Here is a 24,421-nt window from a genome sequence, read left to right on the forward strand (position 1 = left end):
CCCTGTCCTCCACTGATGGTTTGCATTAGAGCGGTGCAGAGATTATTCAGTGTTTCCAGTTGTCCCTCGAGGTAAGTGCTTGTCAAAAGTTACAGTTGATATGAAGGAAACTTGAGGAGAATCAATGTCACAGACGGTTCCTTAAAGTGTAGACAACACTGTGGGGGCCTGACTGTGTCATCATCACGGATGGAGGGGAGGACATTCAGATTGACAGTGACCGGGGATAGTACATGTATGGTTGGTATTGGGGTCATTGAAGGTGACATAGCATCTGAAGAACAGGATTTTGAAGACTTAGGGTGCTGTTTGAATTGGGGCTCTGGGGAATGTGACATGGTGTCAGGGGGTTGGTTGTAGCAAACGTCTAGTGTTTCTAAAGGAACCTTGCTATTCTTTGCCATTGTTGGTGGTATCAGGCCAGAAAGCCAGGGTATACTTTCAGTGAAGTGGGGAGATATCTCATGGGATAGTGATGAGGTACTAGATATGTCAAAACCGGTAACTACGGGACAGAAAATCCACGGAGTGTTTAAGATGACATATGATTAGGGGAATAGTGGCATCCCTTTTACACTGAAGACATACATATTTTTGCTCTGTCATCAGAACCTATGGCTTTGACCTTCTGTGGAGAGACTCGAACCACATTCTCTGATAATGGTTACCATGGGGCTAATGACATAATATCCTAGGAGATGGTGCCTGTTTATCAAGCTGTGTGTCATACCACATAAACCTTAGACAGGGCCTAAAGGTCATTAAAACTAAAGACTTGTTGTTGATTTGTCTTTTTTGAACTGGATATATTGTACGCGATGTTCCATTATAACGGAAATCAAGAAATAGTCAAACATGTTTAGTGTGGTTTCCTGCACAGAGAACAATCCAATCGTTTACAGAAAACATCAATATGGAATGGCGTGAGGCCCTTTATATATATATATATATATATATATATATATATATTTTTTTTTTACAAATGCTGTTTTGAATTGAAGATAATTGTACCTACACACTGAAGAAGGCTGTAAAGCCAAACACGTTTGTGTAAACTATCCCTGATGCAGTTAAAAAAATAAATATTTAAAAGCTTTATACAACATATTTTGTAGTGCGAACCCATTAGACCTCTGTTGAAACTGCTTCATTGGCATATCATTTTTTTTGCAGTGTATTACCAGGAAAATAATCAACACCCTCTCGACCAATTATATTAAGAGTATTCGGCCTAGTAGTGGTACAACATTTTGCATTGTACTATTGTATTAGTGATTTACACAGTATTACAGTACATAAACAGTATGTATAGAGCGTCAAAGAACAAGACATTTACATGGCACAGCACATGTCTCATAACTCAATTTATTGGACATATTATTCTGTTTTTGATTTACATTTCATGAGAATCCATGTAAAGGAGCATTGTAACATGCATCACATTTTCATTGCAGGCATATAATCACATAGAATGTGTTTATAAAAAGCATCTACAGGAAATGTAAATAATAATTGTACAAAAACCTTATTCATGGTCCTTCCGAGCCAGACAGGAACCATTGACCAGTGGTGGCTGTAGAGTTTTTTTTTTGTATAATAATAACAATAATAATAATCATCATACTATTATTAATAATAATTCAACTTATCACAAACCTGTGGCTGCCTCTCTTGCCAAGCGGACCAGTGAGAAAACTACGAGTCAAAATGTTTGATCTCTATGTGACACAACATTCCATTCTGTGGGTGGTTTAAAGATGCAGAGCTCATGGATGACCAGTTTAATATTATTAGGTTTAATACTGAGATGAACACTGATTTGCTGATATCTAGTTGTTCTTTGCGGGATTCAGCCAGTATCAAAAGACATCCTATACACAGATTAAATAGGTGGCTTGCTTTAGTATTTAAAAAAAAAAACATCTTCTTGTGTTTTCTTTACATTTCTTTACATGGATGGCTCTTAAGTGACAAGCAAGATGGTTAAGACCAATATGACGTTTCCAAGAAACAGTTCATTGATAAAGATGTTACTCCTCGATATACATTCATGTGGGAGAACACGAGTCCACCAAATAATCCACAAAAGTCCCCAAGACTTCATGTGTGGCATTTACTCAGTCTCTCCATTTGTCATTGATCATCACTGAGACTAATGGTCATGTGCACTGTCCTCACGTGGATGAGGTATATTTTAGTAGGCTATAAGTGACGCTTTTCTTCATTCCAGCTCCCTTTCTCAAATGCCAACCTTAGCAATGCAGGATCTTGATGAAAGCTTTTCTGAACTCTATATTGAAAGTGGTGTATATGATGGGGTTCACGGCACTGTTCACATACCCCAGCCACGTGAAAGCATTGTACATCTCCGCAGGAACCTTGCATGTGGTGCAGTGGGTGTTCAATATATGAGTGATGAAAAAAGGTAGCCAGCATATGATAAATACACCTGAAAAGAGAGAGAGAGAGAGAAGACAAAATGTGAAAAGATCGGAGAAACCAGCCAGTACCATGTTACTGGATTGATGTGAACATTGAACCATGTCCTGAAGATAGACTTGATAAATCTTAATTTCTCCCCAATGAAAATAAAAAATGTTTCCTTTGTCTGACTTTCTGCCTGTAAGCTATTTTCAAGTTAAAGATTACTAAGTGAATACAATATACCTATTCAGGCCATCAGAAAACTACAGCTAGTAAAATAAAGATATCAGCTACATTTTATTGAGTTGTCTTATTGCTTTATGAAGTATGAAAGTAAAATAGACTTTACCCCCAATGTCTCTGTATCCCTCCTCTCTCCTGAAACGTTCAACAGTACTTTCAAACATTCAAAGTGGTATTCATGCTAACAACTTACCCAGGACTATGGCTAACATTTGAGTGGCTTTCTTTTCCTTCTGTTGGGAGATCTTCCTCTTACTCATGAGAGTGGGTTGCTGCTTGATAGACGTCTGGGTTTTTCCGTTGGGTAAGGCCTCGGTCTGAAACGCTTTAGTCACTTTGGGCACTTCCGCCAGTATGTCCTTCGAGTCGCCGTTCTTCTCCACTTTGACGGAGCTCCCAGGCGGGGAGGGGGGCACAGAGGTGGGGCTGGCGTTTGCCTTAGTTGGCGGCAGGAGCTGGTGGCTGACAGGCGTGGCGGTGGCATTGTCCACATTCTTCTGTTTCTGAGGGTTGCAGTTGGTCATCTCGTCCAGCTCTATGTCGTCCCCTTCGTGGGCCACCTCTTTGATGAAGATCTGCTGACAGAGATCAACAACAATGTTAAAGTAGTAGTAGTAGTAGTAGTAGCAGTAGCAGCAGCAGTAGTAGTAGTAATGTAGCAGTAACTTCTATAGCTTGCTTACAGGGAGAAATGGGAACAATAGAGGTGACACCTTGTTAACTGCCTTTGAAAGTAAAGACATTCCCTTCTGAGAGTTACTCTGTAAAAATAGCACAACAAATACTTGACACACCACTTTTTTCTTGTTGACAGGAAAGCTCCCATTAGGTTTCACAATCACAGTGCACAGCCTCACATCTCCTGGGTGACTGCACTTCTCCTGAAACAACAACAGGGGAGAGAAGCTAGCACACAGTCACTGCACAGGCACCAAAAGGTCTCCAAGTCGCTCTTTGAGAGGGCACAATTGTAAAGAACAATTAACAATAAACTAAACAAATTGTAATTCTATTGAGCGTACGCCGTTATTTGATTCCCATTCGAATCATTACCTCCATAACACTCAATAGCGCAGAAATAAAAAGTCTCGGACTTAAAACTGACAATATTGTTTCAGAAATAGTTTATTGACTCACAGTATAAAAGTGATGAGGACTATTTGCCTTGCAATTGCATAGTACGTTCTGAATGCATTTCATCTGCTCTCTCCCTTCCCCACACCAAGACAAAAGGTATGCCTGTACATGAGCAATGTAGAGATACACGGCTTCTTTTCCTGTATTGATCCGCATTAATGTCACTAAAATCAATATCCAGAAAATGAAAAGGTCACGAAAAGGTACATCATAATTACTGTTGCATTTCAGCTCTCCTGCCAATCTAGTAGGCCAACGAACAATGGCCAACAATGACCAATTACAGCAGAATATGTTGCTAATAATCTCAATACGTGAAGAGAACCCTCTTAAAATGCCTTAGGATAATTGCGCGTGCCCTTTTCAATCCTGGCTAGAATTCTATCTGCTGTGTTTTTCTTGCCCCTCACACAAAATCATTATCTGTGTGTTCGGCATCTCATTTCTGGGAATAGCAAGCACTTTATGGACAATATTTAGCTTCCTCATGTTTGATTCCATTCTCCAAAAACACATGACATGTTGTTGACAATGGATTTAATTTAATTGTCTCTCCCTAAGTGTGTCAAGCACTTCATTTTTGAAAAACACGACTTGCAGCCTAGTCACCTTTAACGTGGCGCCTGCGTGGTGGTCGCCTGTCCCTTGACACGGGCGCTTTGTGTTCACCCGTTTCCGACGCTTGCGAAGCACCACATAAATCTGCACGTAGACCAGCAGAGTGATGATGAAGGGAATGTAGAAGGACACAATGGAGGAGTACACCACAAAGGCCGGGTTGGCGATGATGCACAGGGACTCGTCGCGAGTCGCTAGGGAGGAAAACAAAATTGCGCTCCGGTCAATACAGAGAACAGCAATACCCGCCAAACCAGTAGCCCAGTTGCACGAGTGAGCAGGGACAGCTCATTGGAGCAGGAGCCATTCTCTGTAGCATGACACGCAGCTTGACGTACAAGTACAACCCCTGGACAGGATGCTAGTCTATTGCAGAGTCTTATCCCCAATTGTACCTCGTTAATTCTGAGTGCCAAGCTGAGACGCATCGGGTCCCATTCATACAGGCTTTAGTGTGACTAAGGCCGAGGATCAATCACTCAACCTTTCGACCTCAATGTGGACACGAACCGCAAGGCCACTGAGTTGGTCGATACAGGGCATAACGCCTAAAAGGGCCGTTTTGGATGAATATACAATGTGTATGAAAAAGGAGCATTCAAACTCACCACCACACTGTTTACTCCATTCACAGCAGTCATACAATTTAGTATCACCTACCGCTGTCATACGGAGTCTACTCCTTAGTCCCATAAAAGCCTAAATACTGTGGAAGCACTGAGCAATAGCACAGATCACAGTGCAACAGAGCAAGGGAGCCCACAGTTCCTGCTATTACCTGTGTTATTTAGGCCGAACAACAGGGGGCATGATATCGCAAAGGACAGAACCCACACCACCGAGATCATAACAGTGACTCGTCTTCTGGAGCTGTAGCGCGTGTTGTACAGCATGGGCATGGCGACTGCTGTGTATCTGTCGTGGAAGGAAGCAGAGGGTGAGGAAAGACAAGGGACAAATACTGTAGAGTTAGACAAACTGCCAGACTGCACAAGCACACACACACACTTTGCCACATTTGACTCTGGCTTTTCAACTGTGCAGACTAGACGTGGAGTGACAGCAAACACCTTTCTCTGTATTCTCGTAGTGGGGACACCAGGGGGTAGAAAAAAAAGGTGGGTAAACTCAAGAGATGACGGGAGACGACTAACGCGCAGTAAACGCAAAGACAAATCATAGTTTAGCGTAACAGGTGCATAAATGCTATTCAGGAAACAGAACCCAAACTATAAGCTTGTTTAATAACTCCAGCGTTTGTAAACAAACACTATGTGGCCTCAAAACCCTATAATGTTGGATGGACAGTCCTTGCATCCATAGCTCTGTCTATGCATTTGACAGTGGTTTACATTTCCAGGCCCATCCATCAGCTGCTGACCAAAACAGAGGCAGTTGGCCACTTTGTTATTGTTTCAATGAAGGACTCTAGATTTAAGGGTACTCTTTATTCAATAGTACAGATTTAATTATGAAACGTGCATGCGTCTTATCTTAACAACCTAAAATTAACATCTGCAGTATAAACAACTCAAAGATATTCTCCATACATAGTAAACGTACAGACATTTTGTATTTAAATACAACTCACTTCAGTAACTATTTAAATTACCTCTGAGCTAAGTATTCACATAACCAAGGTGAATATTTGTTCTGTTCAGGCATTTGAGTGACACAAAAATCAGTGAAGTGGAAAATCATGCAAAATGAAAGTGGCATACTGCATAGTCCATAAATAATGGAATTGGTATTCAATAGAAAGTATCAGATGGGTTTGCAAGAAGGCCTTTTAGGACCAGACGGCACTGAATTTTCTTAAAGATTTTCAATCTAAAGATTTTCACTGCAAATCCACAATGGCACCTGCCTTCGGCCAGGATTCAACAATTTCATGAGCACTTACCGATCAATGCTGATGGCACAGAGATTGAGGATGCTTGCAGTGCACATCATGACATCTAGGGTGACAAAGACGTCACAGTGGATTTTACTAAACCTCCACTCTCCCACCACCTGAAAGAAAGATGTTTCAAAATTTAGAGACAACAGTTTTATCTCCCTCAAGCACTGAATATTTTTCAGTTGCAGTTCAGTCAGACATTAAAAATCCCGCCCTACATGTTCCTCAATAGATTTTCTTAGATTTTCATCTGTTCTCATGAATCTTCCAATGCCTGCTCCATTAACCACAATTTCCCTGTCACTTATATCGGAATCAATAAAAAAAACAGTGTATACAGTAGATAATGTATACACTGAGTGTACACTGTTCTTTCCACAGCATAGACTAACCAGGTGAATCCAGGTGAAAGCTATTATCCTTTATTGATGTCACCTGTTAAATCCAATTCAAATCAGTGTAGCTGAAGGGGAGGAGACAGGTTAATAAAGAAGGATTTTTAAGCCTTGAGACAATTGAGACATGGTTTGTATAGGTGTGCCATTGAGGGTGAATGGTTAACACAAAATATTAAAGTGCCTTTGAACAAGGTATGGTATTAGGTGCCTGGCGCACCGGTTTGAGTGTGTCAAGAACTGCAACGCTGCTGGGTTTTTCATGCTCAACAGTTTCCTGTGTGTATCAAGAATGGTTCACCACCCAAAGGTAATCCAGCCAGAGGCAGGCTAGTGGTTGAAAATGGGTCACTGATGAAAAAGGACCAAGGAGGCTGACACGAATTGGGCAGAGCAGTTAGTCAACTAACAGTCCAGTAAAACATTGGTGCCTAATGACCCATAAAAAAACGCACAACTTGTCGTACCTTGATATGAATGGCAGCCGATAACCTTACAGAGTTCCTCTTCTTTCAGCAGAAAACAAGAAACTGCGGTTGCAGTGGACTCAGGAACAAAAACACTGGACACTGGAGAATTGGAAAAACATTGCCTGGTCTGATGAATCCTGGTTCCTGCTGTTTCACGCTGATGGGAGGACAAGGGTATAGAGAAAACCACATGAGTACATGCATCCATCATGCTGTGAGTCAACATTGCAGGCTGGTGGTGGTGGTATGATGGTGTGAGGTGTGTTTTCATGGCACACACATTGGACCCCTTGATTAAAGTGGAGCAACATTTGAATGCCACAGGATATCTGAACATCATTGCCAATCACGTGCATCCCTTTATGGCATCTGAAAATCCCTTTATCCATCTGAAAATGCAATTTTCTCTACTATTCTTTTCTGCATTGTTGGGAAGGGCCCGTAAGTAAGCATTTCACAGTTAGTCTACATCTGTTGTTATTAACGAAAGCATGTAACAAATAAAATTAGATTTGAACAGCCTGAATTCTTCTGGAATGGATGCTATTTTCAGGTATACTGTGGCATTTAAACGTTGCTCAATTGCTATCAAGGGACCTAGCGTGTGCCAGGAAAACATTCCCCACACCACTGCCACCAGCCTCTATTGTTGCCACCAGGCAGGATGGGGTTATGTACTCCAAATCCTGACTCTGCAATCAACATGACGCACAGAAACCGGGATTTGTCAGACCAGGCAATGTTTTTCCACTCCTCAATTGTCCAGTGTTGGTGATCTTGTGCCCACTGGAGCCGCTTCTTCTTGTTTTTAGATGATAAGAGTAAAAGCCGGTGTGGTTGTCTGCTGCAATAGCCCACCCGTGACAAGGACCGATGAGTTTTGCGTCCCGAGATGCCGTTTTGCACACTACTGTGCCGTTATTTGCCTGTCTGTGGCCCACCTGTTTTTTGTGTGTTTTTTAAAAACTTTTATTTAACTAGGCAAGTCAGTTAAGAACAAATTCTTATTTTCAATGACAGCCTAGGAACAGTGGGTTAACTGCCTTGTTCAGGGGCAAAACTACATTTTTTTTCGGTTACTAGTCCAACACTCTAACCACTAAGTTACCTGCCACCTGCACGATTCTTGTCATTCTACTTTCAGCCCACAGGACTGGAGCTGACTCTGTTTTTTTTGTTTGTTGCATGATTCTCGGTAAACCCCTTGACACTGTCATGTGTGAAAAGCAGAGGATGCTGGCTGAAATAATGGAACCGGTGCAGCTGGCAACGACGATCATGCCAGGCTCAAAGTAGCTTAGTTCCCTCGATTCTAACGTTAATTCGAACAGTAACTGAATGCCTTGACGTGTGGCTGCCTGCTTTGTATAGCAAGCCACATGACTCACTGTCTGTAAGAGCAAACCATTTTCATGAACGGGCGGATATACCTAATAAACTGGCCACTGAGTGCATATACACCACAAAAGTATGTGGACACCCCTTCAAATTAGTGGATGTGACTAATTCAGCAACAGGTGTATAACATCTCCATAGACAAAGATAGTAGATAGTAGAATGGCCTTAATGAAGAGCTCAGTGACTTTCAACGTGGCACCGTCATAGGATGCCACCTTTCCGACAAGTCAGTTTGTCAAATTTCTGCTGTACTAGATCTGCTCCGGTCAACTGTAAATGCTGTTATTGTTAAGTGGAAACTTCTAGGAGCAACAACGGCTGAGCTGCGAAGTGGAAGGCCACACAAGCCCACAGAACAGGACCGGCTAAGATCACCATGCGCAATGCCAAGTGTTGGCTGGAGCAGTGGAAACACGCTCTCTGGAGTGATGAATCACGCTTCACCATCTGGCAGTCTGACGGACGAATCTGGGTTTGGTGGATGCCAAGAGAATGCAACCTGCACCGATGCAATGTGCCAACCAAAAATCCCTTTCATTTTATTTCGGCACTGAGCAAATTTCAGGTCCGCTGAGCGCAAACTTGAACTTGTGAATATTCTGTGAAACTTTCAGCGTGCGTTTACTGTGAACGGTGAGGCTGCACCCGCTTTAAGTTACAGTTTTAATAGTGGCCATGTAGGCTACTGTGGCTATTTGATCATAATGTAGTCCTACCCGAGTGGACTTCCATCAAATACAATAGAGAAAATGCATTGCATAGCATTTTAACATGCAAATAGCTGTTCTATCATTTAGCCTACAGTAGTAGCCAATGTGTGATGTTCAATGTAGGCCTATATACTACCTAGGCCTATATAAGCCCCATATACTACCCACCACTGCGACCTGTACGCTCTCGTTTGCTGGCCCTCGCTTTATACTTGTCACCAAACCCACTGGCTCCAGGTCATCTACAAGACCCTGCTAGGTAAAGTCCCCCCTTATCTCAGCTCGCTGGTCACCATAGCATCACCCACCTGTAGCACGCGCTCCAGCAGGTATATCTCTCTGGTCACCCCCAAAGCCAATTCTTCCTTTGGCCGCCTCTCCTTCCAGTTTTCTGCTGCCAATGACTGGAACGAACTACAAAAATCTCTGAAACTGGAAACACTTATCTCCCTCACTAGCTTTAAGCACCAGCTGTCAGAGCAGCTCACAGATTACTGCACCTGTATATAGCCCATCTATAATTTAGCCCAAACAACTACCTCTTCCCCTACTGTATTTATTTATTTAGCTCCTTTGCACCCCATCATTTCTATTTCTACTTTGCACATTCTTCCACTGCAAATCTACCATTCCAGTGTTTTACTTGCTATATTGTATTTACCTCGCCACCATGGCCTTTTTTAAAAACTTTACCTCCCTTATCTCAACTCATTTGCTCACATTGTAAATAGACTTATTTTTCTACTGTATTATTGACCGTATGTTTGTTTTACCTCATGTGTAACTCTGTGTTGTTGTATGTGTCGAACTGCTTTGCTTTATCTTGGCCAGGTCTCAATTGTAAATGAGAACTTGTTCTCAACTTGCCTACCTGGTTAAATAAAGGTGAAATAAAAATACAAATAAATACAAATATTCCGTGAGACTTTTGAAAAACATGCAGGGCTTGACATTAACCTCTTTAACCACTTGTCCTTCTGACAAGGAGGTGACTGAAAATGTTGTTGTGTTGTTTGATGCAAGAAACCACTTTGCAAAATAAAATGCATCATTATTCCCATACATTATTACAGAGAATCAGACAAATTATGCTATCCTCTGCCTATTGGCTACTTATCTTATTCAACACTGTATCAAAATACACTGCCGCTTTAAGACAATAAAAAGCTCTTAACCTGTCTCCCTTTTCAAAAGATGTTTAGAAATGTATATGTTTGGTGCTCTTGTAGGAAGCACACAACAACTCTGCCTACAACAAAATCTCTTGCGTAGTTCATTTTGTTTTGGTATGTTGCATTAACAGTGGCTAATATTGCATTGTTTCGATCACAATTGCCACAGTAAAGGGAAACGCTGATAGTGTTAACAGAGAAACTCTAGAACAGTGGTCACAAACCTTTTCTGAGTCAAGATCACTTTGAGTCAAAATGCAAGCCGAGATCTACAGCTCAGATTTTTTTTAACATGATTTAAAAACGTAAGCGTATGCAACATTAACCAATTAAAAACAGTGCTATAGCAATGAGGTTTGTGCAGTAAGCTATAGGCCCAATGAATTATCACTGCATATTGGCTTTGCTTGAATTGCCCTGCCAATGCATTGTTGTTTGGGACATCTGAAAATTTGAGGTAGACTATAAGATCCCACCGGTAGTAGATCCGTTGTTGTATTACTTGTGAAGCACAGTTGAATGAGCATACATTTAAATAATAAATTTTTTATACTGAACAAAAATATAAGCACAACATTCAACAATTTCAAAGATTTTACTAAGTTAGTGTTCATATAAGGAAAGCAGTCAATTGAAATAAATTCCTTAAGCCCCAATTCTCCAAAACGACATTGGAGGGTGCCTATGGTAAAGAAATGAACATTCAATTCTCTGTTAACAGCTCTGGTGGACATTCCTACAGTCAGCATGCTCCCTCAAAACTTGAGACATCTGTGGCATTGTGTTGTGTGACACAACTGCACATTTTAAAGTGGACTTTTATTGTCCCCAGCACAAGTTGCACCTGTGTAATGATCATGCTGTTTGATCAGCTTTTTGATATGCCACACAGGTGGATGGATTATCTTAGCAAAGGAGAAATGCTCACTAACAGGAATATAAACAAATAAGTGCACAAAATCTGAGAGAAATACTCTTTTTGTGCTTATGGAACATTTCTGGGATTTTTTATTTGTTCTTGAAATTTGGGAAAAATGTTGCGTTTATATTTTTGTTCAGTGTATTTTTATTTTATTGGGCTGATGGTGCCTGCATCTGATGGTCAGTCTCAGTGGAGGGAGAGAGCAGCTGACCGAGGGTTTGCCTCTCAACATCCCTCCGCTCTCCCTTTCCTCTACTGACACTGGCCAAAAAAGGGTCACCGTCTTCCAGCTTATGGCAAAACTCGAGTCGCACCTCATTATTTCTGCCTCATGCACAAATACATTTTGTTACTCCTATGAACAGAGAAAGTGAAATATTCCGCAAGTCTACTTTCCTACTCATGGAAAAAGGAAGAACACACATTTTATGGTTTATGAATACAAAGTGTTGACAATGCTGAGTAAGAAGTTAAACATGAACTCACTTGGAAAAACTGCCACTCTTTGTTGTATTCATTGACAGTCTCTCTCTAGTCATGGTTTTAAAGTTGAGAAATATCACAGTATCAACTTCGCTGTAGCTTTCTGTCATACCTGCTACATTACTACAGACACGGTCATCTCAGCCATCCGATTGGCCAACTATACGTCTATAGTGCGCTTGATTTTCTCTCTAGGCCCTCCGGGAAGGCAGAGTTTGTACTTTCAGACACATGAAATGGTTAGAAATGGCAACAGTTCGCCTACCAGGGATGCAGGGCAGCTGAATCGGGTGCACCTACCGCCTGAGACAACAACAAAAAATAGGAACACAAGGCTTTATCATTGGGTTTTTTACAGAAATGTTTGACGATCGACCAGGAATGCCTTGGAGATCAACCGGTTGGTGACCACTGCTCTAGAAACTAGAGTGAAGTTCAATCTCGTGCTTGTCTCTGTGGGCTGATATTTCTGCACAGCAATCCCGGAGGGAGCTGCGCGACAGTCTCGTGCTACTGCGCGAGAGGGAACATTGGTGCCAATTGTAAAGTTTGGTGGAGGAGGAACAATGGTCTGGGGCTATTTTTCATGGTTCGGGCTCGGCAGTGAAGGTAAATCTTAATGCTACAGCATACAATGACATTCTAGACAATTCTGTGTTTCCAACTGTGTGGCAATAATTTGGGCAAGGCCCTTTCCTGTTTCAGCATGACAATGTCCCTGTGAACAAAGCGAGGTCCATACAGAAAATGTTTTTCGAGATCGGTGTGGAAGAACTTGACTGGTCTGCACAGAACTCTGACCTCAACCCCATCGAACACCTTTGGGATGAATTGAAACGCAGACTGCGAGCCAGGCCTAATCACCCAACATCAGTGCACGACCTCACTAATAGTCTTGTAGCTGAATGAAAGCAAGTCCGAATGCACTGTAGGTATAGAGAGTAGAGAGAGAGAGAGAGAGAGAGAGAGAGAGAGAGAGAGAGAGAGAGAGAGAACTGCCGAAATAAAGAAAACACTTGAGTAAATGAAGGACAGAAAGTACATTGAAAGCAGGTGCTTCCAAACAGGTGTGGTTAATGAGTTAGTTAAGCAATTCATATCCCATAATGCTTAGGGTCATAAAAATGCCCAGTTGCCCATTATTGTGTCAACCATGGCTTAGTGCTGGGCAAAATATAAAATTAATTTGATTAATTCTAATTTATGTTTTTGCTCAATATTCCAAATACCTGTATCGCAAGAACCACATTTTGTATTTTTTTTATGAGCTTTTATGTCCACTTGTTCTCATGTTGTCTTTTTAGTCTTGTCTCCTTCGCTCCTTCTGTGCTGTTTGCACTTTCCCATTTACACCAGAGAGCTGCATATAATGACGAGATGCACATGTCTCCGCCCGAACCATGGGAGTTGTTGTCCCAAAGGAAGGAAGAGATGCGACAAGCTTAGGTCCACAATAAGCCCATAGAAACGCATTGGCCTTTATTTTGAACATATTTTAGCGAGAGTTTTGCCTTGCCTCGTCCTCTGGTTACAAACACACACACCAAGCCCTCACCCTTCCACTCACAACAGAGAGAGAAAGATTTTTTTTAACGTATAACGAGTAGCATCTGCTTCTTCTTCGTTCTCAAGAGCCTGAGGAACCCGTTCTTATTAACAAACCACCTCCACTCTCCACAAGAACAGGGCTCCCGTGGTGTAGCTACTAGATAACATCCCTGCATGACTGACAGTGCGCTTCAAAGCCCGCCTATCGTGGCAGATCCTCGTTTCCCCTTACACCACTACTGAGAGTGGTGCTTTGCTTCTCACTCAGTTTCTCACTGAATTTTATTGGAGTCGTCAAGCACAGAGTTATCCGCATCTCACCTTTTTTTTTTTTTAAAACAGCCAGAGCTGCGAAGCTGGGCTCATAGAGACCTGTCTGATTAATCTCTGTTCTGAGGCAGTGTGTTATCAATTATGCCAAGCTCAGGCTTGAAGAGGGTTGTGTCTTTGCTCCTGGTTGTCTGTCTGCAGCCCTGCCCGTGATTAAAGAATGATCTGACAAGCCTAATGAAGGCTCCTCTATACCAGGCTCCACACATCGGCCTATTAACACTCCTCCCTAACTCGTGGGAATGGAGCTCACGGCTAACACCCATAGACATCATGGATCATGGTAAGGGCTTATTGGAAACATATATCTACCTCCACCATGATGTTAGTGGAGGACTGCCCTGACATTGGTGACATCGTAAATGCAACACGGCAAGAAACCAATGGCCCGATACATTTTCGCTCATTTGGTCCTGGTGTTTTGTTTTTCTCATTTTGCATTGAGATTGTACATTAGATATCCACTTTCTCAGAAATGCCAACATTTCATTTGCTATCTGCACAGACACTTTGTTTAACATACTGTGAGGCTGGCTGGGAGGAGAGAGGCTAAGCATCTTTCACAGCTGCTCATCAAAGCCAATAAACATCTCAAGACCTAAGGTCATCTAGCATATGCCAAGAAGAGGCTCTCAATATACCACATTTGGCATGGTCGAATGAAGGCAAAACGTATTCATAATTAATGCAAATTTAGCATTTAGCAAGAAAGGGCAACAGTGCTCCTGCAGCAGACTGTGACCAGCACATTACCATGGCTTGTTATTGGACTACCTGAACAAGATCTCACCAAAATGAGAAAAAAAAAATAGATAATGGTCTCGCAGCAAATTGCAATGGTTTCCTGGGAGAGGGACGATAATCCGAACATGACGTTGTAATAGCGAAAGATCAATGTGCTTATTTTTGTTGTGTCAAAGCATAATCCTACATAAACATCTATTTTCTCTGCTAGAAATCGAATGTTTCAAGAGTGTGAATCATCCAAACAAACGCAAATCCACCCTTTTCACTTGAAGGCAGTGCTTATTCTCATGTTAACAATAAGCCCTTATAATGTTGCCAAGCTGCAGCCTACTGTGTAAGAGGCACATATTTTAATTTGTGCCATTTCCAAAGGCTGGTTATGCTACTATTAGTCTGTAAGACAAAATGAATGGGATTCGTGCACAACAAACCATTCAAAGCTCATTCGTTATATCCTTAACTTCTTGTTAAGAGTGTACTAATTGACACATGACCTTAAACTTGGTATCCTTTGTAATACAATTGAGAGGCCTGTTTGAAGAGAGCTGAGGGTCACTGTGGAAAGGTTGTGTAACGAGTTAGCCTACTGTATTTGGCATTTCTCAACCTTTTTGTCAGAAGGAGCCTAGCGATTTAGAGCTTTGGGCCACTACCCGAAGGTTTGAATCCCTGAGCCGACTAGGTGGAAAATCTGCCTATGTGCCCTTGAGCAAGGCAATGAATCCTAATTGCTCCTGTAAGTCGCTCTGGATAAGAGCATCTGCTAAATGACAACAAAAAAAATGTTTTAATGTAAAATGAAAGTACACCATATAAAACGCAGGAGAATCATTCTGGTTTTCTTCGATGCTAGACGAAGAGATCAAGTCACAGTTTTTCTCCAAAGCACATGACAGACTTTATAGATTTTAGTGTAATTTGATAGCCCTGGTAATCAGGAGGCAGGCTCATTGATACACACACAGGATGATTATTTCACTGCAGTCTTGGATGGCCTCTCATTTCACTGGCCAAAGACCATGGTCAAATATAACATCCTAAACCTGTTCTAAGTCCTGCTCTCAATTGATTTGCTTGAATGAGGTTGATTGCGTTGCTGCCCAAGGCTACCGTTCTGCTGCTTTACATCGCAAATGTCACTGGGCATTGATTCAACCTTACGTGGTTCTTCACAGCACACACCTAGATCACACAAGACAGTTTTAAAAGTCACATCACAAGATAATACATAATAATTCACCAATGTTGTCTAGCCTAGCTACAGTATAGCTGGGGAATGAGTACATACGTTTTACATTGACATTGCCAGTACTGCTGCTCCACATACTACGCTAGATAGCTTCGTAGGTACAGCGCCATATATTTTCATGATGTGAATTTATTAATTTCCTCACTCTGCTCAAACTTAATTGTCTGACCTCCTGTCTACAGTATCAACGTTACGGCCTATTTGCTAGAGCGATTACTTTTTTTATTGAGTGACTCGTTAAACTGTCAGTTATATAATATGCAATGCTATTTCCCACAATTTAATGCTGATGCCATCGTATCTATTAAATTCCACAGTTACATTGCATGGAACCATAATTACTTACAATATATGTCCTTGTTGACAGGGAAAACTGTTTGATGTATTTAAACTTTCATATTTTGTCGCGTGGTAAATTTGCACCATTTTTTTTACGCCAGAGCTATTATTTCTTGTGCACTTTAAAGCCATGTCGTACATTTTTTAAATATATATTTAAATGTATTTAGAATTAATTTAGTTCAAATTAATATATTTAACCAGTTATGTGGAGAAGATGCACAATGAAAACAGACACACATTGCACTCACATTGTTCCAGCACTTATAGCTGTTGCCTTTATCCTTTCATTTACAATATCTTGTCAAAACAATCAGGCTTCTGTTTGCATAATGCTAAATGCTTTAATGACAGACACCTTGGGAAAGTCCTTCCATAACCAGACCATTAATAAAGAAGAACTTTGAATCTATTCTTTTTTCAGATCAACAATGTGGCCCTAACAGGTTTGTTTTCATTTTGGAGGACTGAGTGGGAGGGTCAATGCAAGGGCAAATCAAAGAGGACGGGTAAAAGGAACCCTGATTGGCACAAGTGTAATCAAACAACCTGTTTTGCTTCAGCTATGATTATGTACGCAATTTGCTGTGCAACTTCATGGGAAAAGTAAACTACACCGTACCTTTAAGCCTTTCAGGAAATGACAAAGGTGCCTGGCTGTACAGGTAGCCTACCTCCAGGTAGGGTAAAAACAAACTACACTGTATCTTTAGCTTTAAGCCTTTCTGCCAATGACAAAGGTGCCTGGCTGTACAGGTAGCCTACCTCCAGGTAGGATAAAACCAAACTACACTGTATCTTTAGCTTTAAGCCTTTCTGCCAATGACAAAGGTGCCTGGCTGTACAGGTAGCCTACCTCCAGGTAGGATAAAAACAAACTACACTGTATCTTTAGCTTTAAGCCTTTCTGCCAATGAAAGAGCATGGGTGGGTGTGTAGGTAACCTACCTCTAGATAGACCACCCAGGGCATAACCAAGGTGGCCACCAGCAGATCAGCCACAGCCAGGCTGACGATCAGGTAATTGGTGGTGGACTGGAGGGCCTTCTCCCTGGACACGGCCATGCAAACCAACACATTGCCAAAGACGATGACGAGGATGAGCAGCGTAAGGAGCATGGCATAGTAATTGTAGGGGTGCTTCTGCCCGCTCTCCGTGTCATTGAAGCTCCCATTCCCATTGTCCCAGAAACTCTCATTGTAGGCATACTGTGTGAGGACATCCATTAGCTGTGAGTGACGAAGGCCGAGAACGGGCCCTGAAATGGAGACAAAGAAAAAGGGAGAGAATTTACATATTCAGCTTTAATTACAAGAGCTATGTGTTTGTGTGTGTGTGTGTGTATGTGTGTGTGTCAGCTAAAATACATTATTGATGATTGTGCATTTACATGATTGTCTTTATCTCTCTATGCGCGTCTGCGTTTTTTGGGGGGGGGGCGAGAGTGTGTGCATGTGTGCACTGTACACGAGGAACTTTCTTTATGGGGTTCCTATCTCCCCTCTCTCGCTCCCTTCGTCATGTGCTCCAGCTTCCTGCCTATCTGAAAGCATTGCCCCGGGGACACAGGCCTGTGCCTTTACCCCGCAGATGCCCTGTGCTGTCTGAGCTCATTTATTTGCCCGCTCCAATTCTTTATTTATGTGAGATTGTTCTCACTGCTGTCCTGAAAGCTTGTGTCGGAACTGGTTGTCCTCGCAGTGCTCACTGGGGCTGTACCAGCCTTATCCTTATACCCGCTGTGCGTCACGTACGCTTTATCCCAAGATGTGAGATAGGAGCAACGGCTAGCTATCGCCCAATCGTATACAAAGTTTCGGAGACATATCGAGCTCGGGGTGTGCTGAGAAGTTGAAGGCGGAGGGATACTCCTGCAGGTCATACAGGGGAAACTAGTGGAGTTTGTATTGCGTCAAGGTATAACCAGATATTGAGGCCTTATGCTCCACTAGGAGCTCAAATGAATAAGCCAAGTCAGATATGACGATTGACAATCCATGGATTTACAGAATGATTAAAAAACACAGGTTGGAAACCACAGGGATACAATATCATACATCCTATTGAACTGTATTGCTGAAAACCTTTATAAGAAACACACATTACACAATAGCCTATTATGTCCCTGTCTGCCAGCTCACTGAGAGGTTATTAGTGTCTTCTCTCTGGCATTGTATGACGTCACATTACTCCATATCCAATCATAAGCTGACCTTATAACCCTCACTTCCATCATCCATGAGCAGGTGACCTGTCCTGAAGTGCAGACCTGGATGAACACTCAACAACCCCCATCTAGCCACAAGCATCAATACGCCCTGCATAGCCTACGTCATACTCCCATAGCAGCACAGCTGACTGAAGGATAGATGGAAGATGATGATTGGAATATCTGTCTGTCTGTCTGTCTGTCTGTCTGTCTGTCTGTCTGTCTGTCTGTCTGTCTGTCTGTCTGTCTGTCTGTCTGTCTGTCTGTCTGTCTGTCTGTCTGTCTGTCTGTCTGTCTGTCTGTCTGTCTGTCTGTCTGTCTGTCTGTCTGTGTGTGTCTGTCTGTGTGTGTCTGTCTGTGTGTCTGTGTGTGTGTCTGTGTGTGTGTATGGAATACAAGTCTGAGACTGGGAGAAACCTCCAGTAGATACCACCTCTGTCAATCTGGAGTAAAAGTGTTTGATCTTATTCGGTGATAGCAGCTATTTTAAAATTTGTTTTCTATCTGCTGTAGGCCTCTTTGATGCTTGGTCGAAATCATTGATGGCAACTAGCCAATTACAGACTGTGAATCTTTGATTGGCATCTGTTGTCACGGTCAAAGTACCGACTGACACATAAGTATTGTAGGTAATGTGGAGAGGGAAGCCTCCGTACACTTTGACCCATGCACATTTGAATTTCACAGTACAGCATAAACAAACACAGAACGCAGTCTTTTTCACAGAAACAAATTGGCTGCAGGGCAGTTAGGGCAAATGCCATATGGGCTGATCTTTTTTTTTCTTCTCAGCAGAATGAAAAAATAATTAACTGTGTGGGGGCCTCAAGTAATAAAATGGGTGTTAGAAATGACCGGGTTGATTTCTGGTTCCAGTCCGCCCTTGTCCTATATAGTCATTATGTACCCATTTTGCCTCGGTCTGACTACCTACTGACATGCTTTGGGAAGGTAGTCATCATTTAGCCATTTTCTAAGCAGGGTTATTGTACCTCCACTGTGCAGAGAAGAGAAAGCCCTCCCTGGCCTGCATACAGTAGCACTTACAGCGTCTCTTCCCTTTATCTTCTTCTTTATCTCCTTACTGCAATTATTTCCTTCAATAGTTACACCCCTAAGAATAATTACCATCCTTGCCCTCTAAATGTGAATCTATTTCTGTTTGGAACTTTTCCCAGATAAAATGTTAAATGAAAAATTTTGAAAAATAGAGAATTGATCGAGTTAATCAAATAATAGAAGCTGTTCCAGATACAAAATTAATTCACCGTAACATTTTCTAAAACAGTAGGGCCCCGATATCCACAAGGACGGGGATAATAATTCAGCATTTCTCAGGCTCCAACTAAAATATGACCTGCAATTTCAATGACGCTCTTCCAAGGTCCAAAAGCGTATGGCTCACGGATCGATTCAGATCCAAGAGGTATTCCTGTGTACAGGTGGTCGTGATATTGGTGAGCAAACTGTTTCAGGGGATGTTTTGAGGGAGTGATTCAAATGACCGTTTCATAACATCAACAAACCTCCCTTTGGTATGTTGAGCATGAAGTATCACTTCATCACCCTATAAAATGTTTATGGAAGAGATTCGCAGGTCACATATTTTACAGCTGGGGCAATTGTTTGTTTACCTGTTCGAGTTGCTAACACTGGTGAATGCTGCAAACATTGAGGAAGAAAAATGCTCATATGAATGCTTTACATTACTCACGATTGATACGACGTGTGCCCCAGTAAAAGCCAGTAAACATTCCTATACACTGACAGCAACATTTTGATTTTGACCATATTTGTGAGAAGACAATATAGGAATAAAAGGCCTGCACTTTTGATAGAATCAATCAATCAATCAAATATATTTATAAAGCCCTTCTTACATCAGCCGATGTCGCAAAGTGCTGTACAGAAACCCAGCCTAAAACTCCAAACAGCAAGCAATGCAGGTGTAGAAGCACGGTGGCTAGGAAAAACTCCCTAGAACCTAGTAAGAAACCTAGAGAGGAACCAGGCTATGAGGGGTGGCCAGTCCTCTTCTGGCTGTGCCGGGTGGAGATTGTGACAGGACATGGCCAAGATGTTCAAATGAATCCTAGAATCCTACTTATGAAATATTTACGAACCTCCAGATGGGTTCAAGAAGACAACAATCAAAGTTCACACCAGTTGAACTGACTCAGATTATATGTCTATCCATAAACTGCAATGTAAGCACTGGGAACCAATAACCTTCTAAAAAAAACAATCCTATCTTTAGGCATGCCAAGACATGCTATCAGAATGTACTAGAAACCAGGTAGTTGTTCTACTGATGTTAGCAACTAGCTACTCAAATAAAGTAATGTGGGAAGCTGTGGAGCATCTGTCTGTTGGAGGAAGCAGAGAAGGGGGATGTTAACAAGCCTCCAATTGCCTCATTAGGTTGTGGGTGCTCTTTCCTAACAACAAGCCATGTCTCTGGTGAGGTCATTTGCCTACTTTCCTACTCAGCGGTCTGCATAGGAGACCCAGGTGAAGCTCATGCTTGCAGGTAAAAGCCCTAGCTGAAGCAGCTAGCAGACAGAGAATGACATACATTTATTTAACATTTTGCCTTCAATCTTTTTGAGATGTTTCCCATGGGTTTGTGAATATTTCTTTTTTAACTAAAGAGTTTAATTTGTGTATGTAGTCATGCGGCCACAATACATCTCCCTTTAAAAGTTTAGCTTTTCTAAGACGGTTTTCCCTTTGTTAACTTTGAAAGTTTCCCTTTGCCATGTTTGTTTCTACTTTCCCCAATGCAGATTCAATAAATACCCAGCATTCTATGGTAAATTCATTGCATCTTGCAACTTTGTACATCAAAACTCACTCAAATTGTCTTGCAATGTTGGAAGAAAATCTTGATGCCAAAAGAAATCTTGATACTTGATGCAACGGTGCTCTCCACACCAAAGATTTAAAAAAAAAACTGAACAGCGTAGTCCCTCATATCTAAAAGGTCATTAGTGGTCTTTCAGATCTAAACAAAATAGCTACACTGACTATCTGAGTTAACCTTGTATCTTCATTGACCTTTTATTTCAGTATTTTGCACTGTCTCTATTGCACACTCACAGGGCCCTACACACTCACACACACACACACACACACTCCATCTTCTCACTCACACATAATATGCACTTACATGTATACTGACTCCACACACACACACACACCAACTCACATACAAACTGTTGTTACTCTCTTTATCTCATATCCTGTTGCCTAGTCATCTTACCCCTATACATATTTACTTACAGTACATCACTCCAGTATCGCTGCACATAGCAAATAAGGTATTGGAACTGACCCTGTATTAGGGCTGTCCCCGACCAAAAAAAACTTGGTTGGCCAAGAGTCATCCTTTTCTTTCAACCAATCGATTGGTTGAAATGTTTAAAATATTTTTTTGCATATGTATATATACAGACACACCCTATGTGTTTGACTAAAATCAACTACATATGCACTGATCTTGTCTGATGCTTTAAGCACACTGTTTGATTAAATAATTAAGACACACAAATAACTCAAGAAAGAGCCCGATGGTCACACAGTGTTAAAAAAAATGACATTGAGTGCCTGTGTGACTGGTGCACGTTGTCTCGCTCTCTTCCCTACTGTTGTGAAAAGGCACCACGGCACAGCAAGTGTTTATTGCACTGTCTGTGCTGAAGCTGCAATGTACATTCAGCCATTTAGTTTCTTACACAGTATGCCTACAAATCCCTCATTTGTTTAGGAATGAAATTCCCTATTTCCCCAACCCATGCTCTCTTTACGTGAGACATGTAAGCACCGCATGCATGTGACCAATAGGGCCGGACCTACAGCCTATCACAATCACATCAATAAATTGGTTATAACAAACTCCGAACACAGTAACACGTGACAGCAAAATGGATGCGGACGACGTGACAAAGAAACTCGAAAAGGGGTGAATGTTTACTGGTTGCTCAGGGGGGAAAGGGGAAGTCAGATCTGTGGAAGACATTTGACTTAGTTGTGGAAACTACTGGAGATCCAGATAAAGAAGGGTATAGGAGCAAGCACTGCGTGAGCATTATGTCTGCCAAACAGTTCCTGTTAGATTACAATATGATTATTTTTCTGACCATTTGGAACAGTGTAAACAACACTAAATAAATAAGTCTACCAGAGAGTCTGTTTTAATTAAAAATATAAAGCCTTTATTACAGCAGACTAAAAACAGTTGCATGCATTCACGAACTGCGGTTTATTTCTTGTTCAGGCAAATTATACAAAGCTCCCTTTGTTATTTAATTTTAAAACTAAAATGCTTCATTGCATTTCAAAACATGAATGTCTCATATGCTGTGTGATTGCATGAACTAATTAATGATTGGTTGATTGATAGACACAGTAGCCTATATTTTGAAATATAGGCCTAAGGAAGTTACGCTATTAAGACTAAACAGGACGCGCTCTTAGGCCAAAAGCTCGATGGTGGTTATACAAGGCTACTATAAAAAACCTAATAATGATAACGACATTACTTATTATTACAATGATGATCATAATAATAATTGTAATAATAACAATAAGAAGGAGATCAAGAAAAAGGAGGATGCATATTATGTGTGACAAACAGGTGCTGTGAGATTACAAAACAATTAGACTGTTTGGAACAGTGTAAACAACACTAAATCAATTGTAAGTAATACCAGTCTGTTCTAACGGGGAAAAAAATGGAAAGCCTTTATTACAGCGTAGCAAAGATTTAAAAACAACCAAATCTGTGAAACTGCTTTATTCTACATTCTTCCGTTGCACAAGGCTTGGTGCTCACGGAATCAGTAGGCTATTAAACAAACACTCAAACAGGCAACAGAAGCGAGATCTGTCTTATTTCTGTTGATATATATGGATGATTTATAAAGCCAGGCACATTTAACAGTGAGGCTATTGATTATAGATCTAATTAAGTTGGGGTTTCCTCTCTACTGAATTGTCTTAGACAATTAGGCTAAGGTAAGGGCTGTTTCCTCATCTCTGCTGCTGCTGCCTCCGCCACATTGTTCTCAATCCCAATATGCTGGTTAACTTTGATATCATGCACATAGCAACATAGGTGCCAATTCTATGGCGCACTGAAGACTGTTGCAGAAGCGCGGACAGCGACCATCTCCAACATGGGAGAAAGCGCATTTGTTCTAAAATAACATTTGATTTATTAGTGTTGTACCATTAGTGCAATTCAGTATCATGTCTTAGAGTGATGGACTGTGCCATCCCAATGGCCTCCGCAGTGGATTAGACCACTGAGACAGGCGCAAATCATGTGTCGACCAGTCGACTAAATGGGGTCAGCCCTACCCTGTATATAGTATGCTTACTTACTTATTGTGTTCTTTATATTTCTTCTTATTTCTCATGTGTTTTTTTTCTAGATTATTGCATTGTTGGGTTTTGAGTTTGCAAGAAAGGCATTTCACCGTACCTGTGACATTAAAACTTGAAACTTAAACTGTGTGTAGGATGGTTCAATCTGAGAGAGAACAAGGACAAAATGATGAAAGGAGAGCCTATAGAGACTATGAATCACACACAGAAGTAATTACAGAGATATTATTGATTTAACAACACTAAACCTTTTAATGAATGAATGCCCGTTATGATAAAAATGGGTACATGCTATTTCCAGATGTAAACCTTTAGTAAGAACCTATTTGATTGGACCATTACTGTATCAAAGCCCACAGTAAAGGTTATACAGTAAGGTTTGGTACCAGTTTGGGGAAAAATTCCAAACTGCAATTCAAAAGCTATTTAAACTATACACACTCTAAGCCACACTGTGTAGTTTAACATTTAGATCTTCTTGAAACATTTCTCGACTACAATCACAAAAAGAGAGGTTCTGCACTTCAATGCTGGGAAAATGTTGTTCCCTAAACACCGCAGGTCTGTCATTGTCCCCAAACATCTGTTTGCGCCAAGGCTTAAACTAAAGCTAGTATTTCTGACTAAATGTCTAAGGGGACCCGCCCAAATCTAGTACCACATTCACAGTTAATGGTCCTTTGACTGAACATGTCGCACACTGAGATAATTGTTAAGAGATTTCATGTCTCTCAAGCA

General features: G+C 41.4%; 1 protein-coding gene across 2 annotated transcripts in view; it reads right to left on the reverse strand.

Moving 5' to 3' along the window:
- Positions 1–1,346: 1,346 nt before the first annotated feature.
- The window catches only part of drd2a (dopamine receptor D2a), a 28,832-nt gene continuing 5,757 nt past the window's right edge, over positions 1,347–24,421 (reverse strand). The window contains exons 2-8 of one of the 2 annotated variants that reach the window (XM_024442072.1): positions 17,034–17,344; positions 6,326–6,435; positions 5,201–5,337; positions 4,414–4,616; positions 3,462–3,548; positions 2,861–3,242; positions 1,347–2,449 (exon numbers count right to left, since the gene is read on the reverse strand). In XM_024442072.1, coding sequence (XP_024297840.1) covers positions 2,253–2,449; positions 2,861–3,242; positions 3,462–3,548; positions 4,414–4,616; positions 5,201–5,337; positions 6,326–6,435; positions 17,034–17,312 — 1,395 coding nt within the window. In that variant the 5' untranslated portion in view covers positions 17,313–17,344 and the 3' untranslated portion in view covers positions 1,347–2,252. Of the gene's footprint in view, positions 2,450–2,860; positions 3,246–3,461; positions 3,549–4,413; positions 4,617–5,200; positions 5,338–6,325; positions 6,436–17,033; positions 17,345–24,421 lie in introns of both variants that reach the window. The other variant, XM_024442071.1, reaches the window with a different exon arrangement.

Source organism: Oncorhynchus tshawytscha, linkage group LG13 (genome assembly GCF_018296145.1).
Source record: "Oncorhynchus tshawytscha isolate Ot180627B linkage group LG13, Otsh_v2.0, whole genome shotgun sequence".
In the NCBI taxonomy this organism is placed as follows: Eukaryota; Metazoa; Chordata; class Actinopteri; order Salmoniformes; family Salmonidae; genus Oncorhynchus; species Oncorhynchus tshawytscha.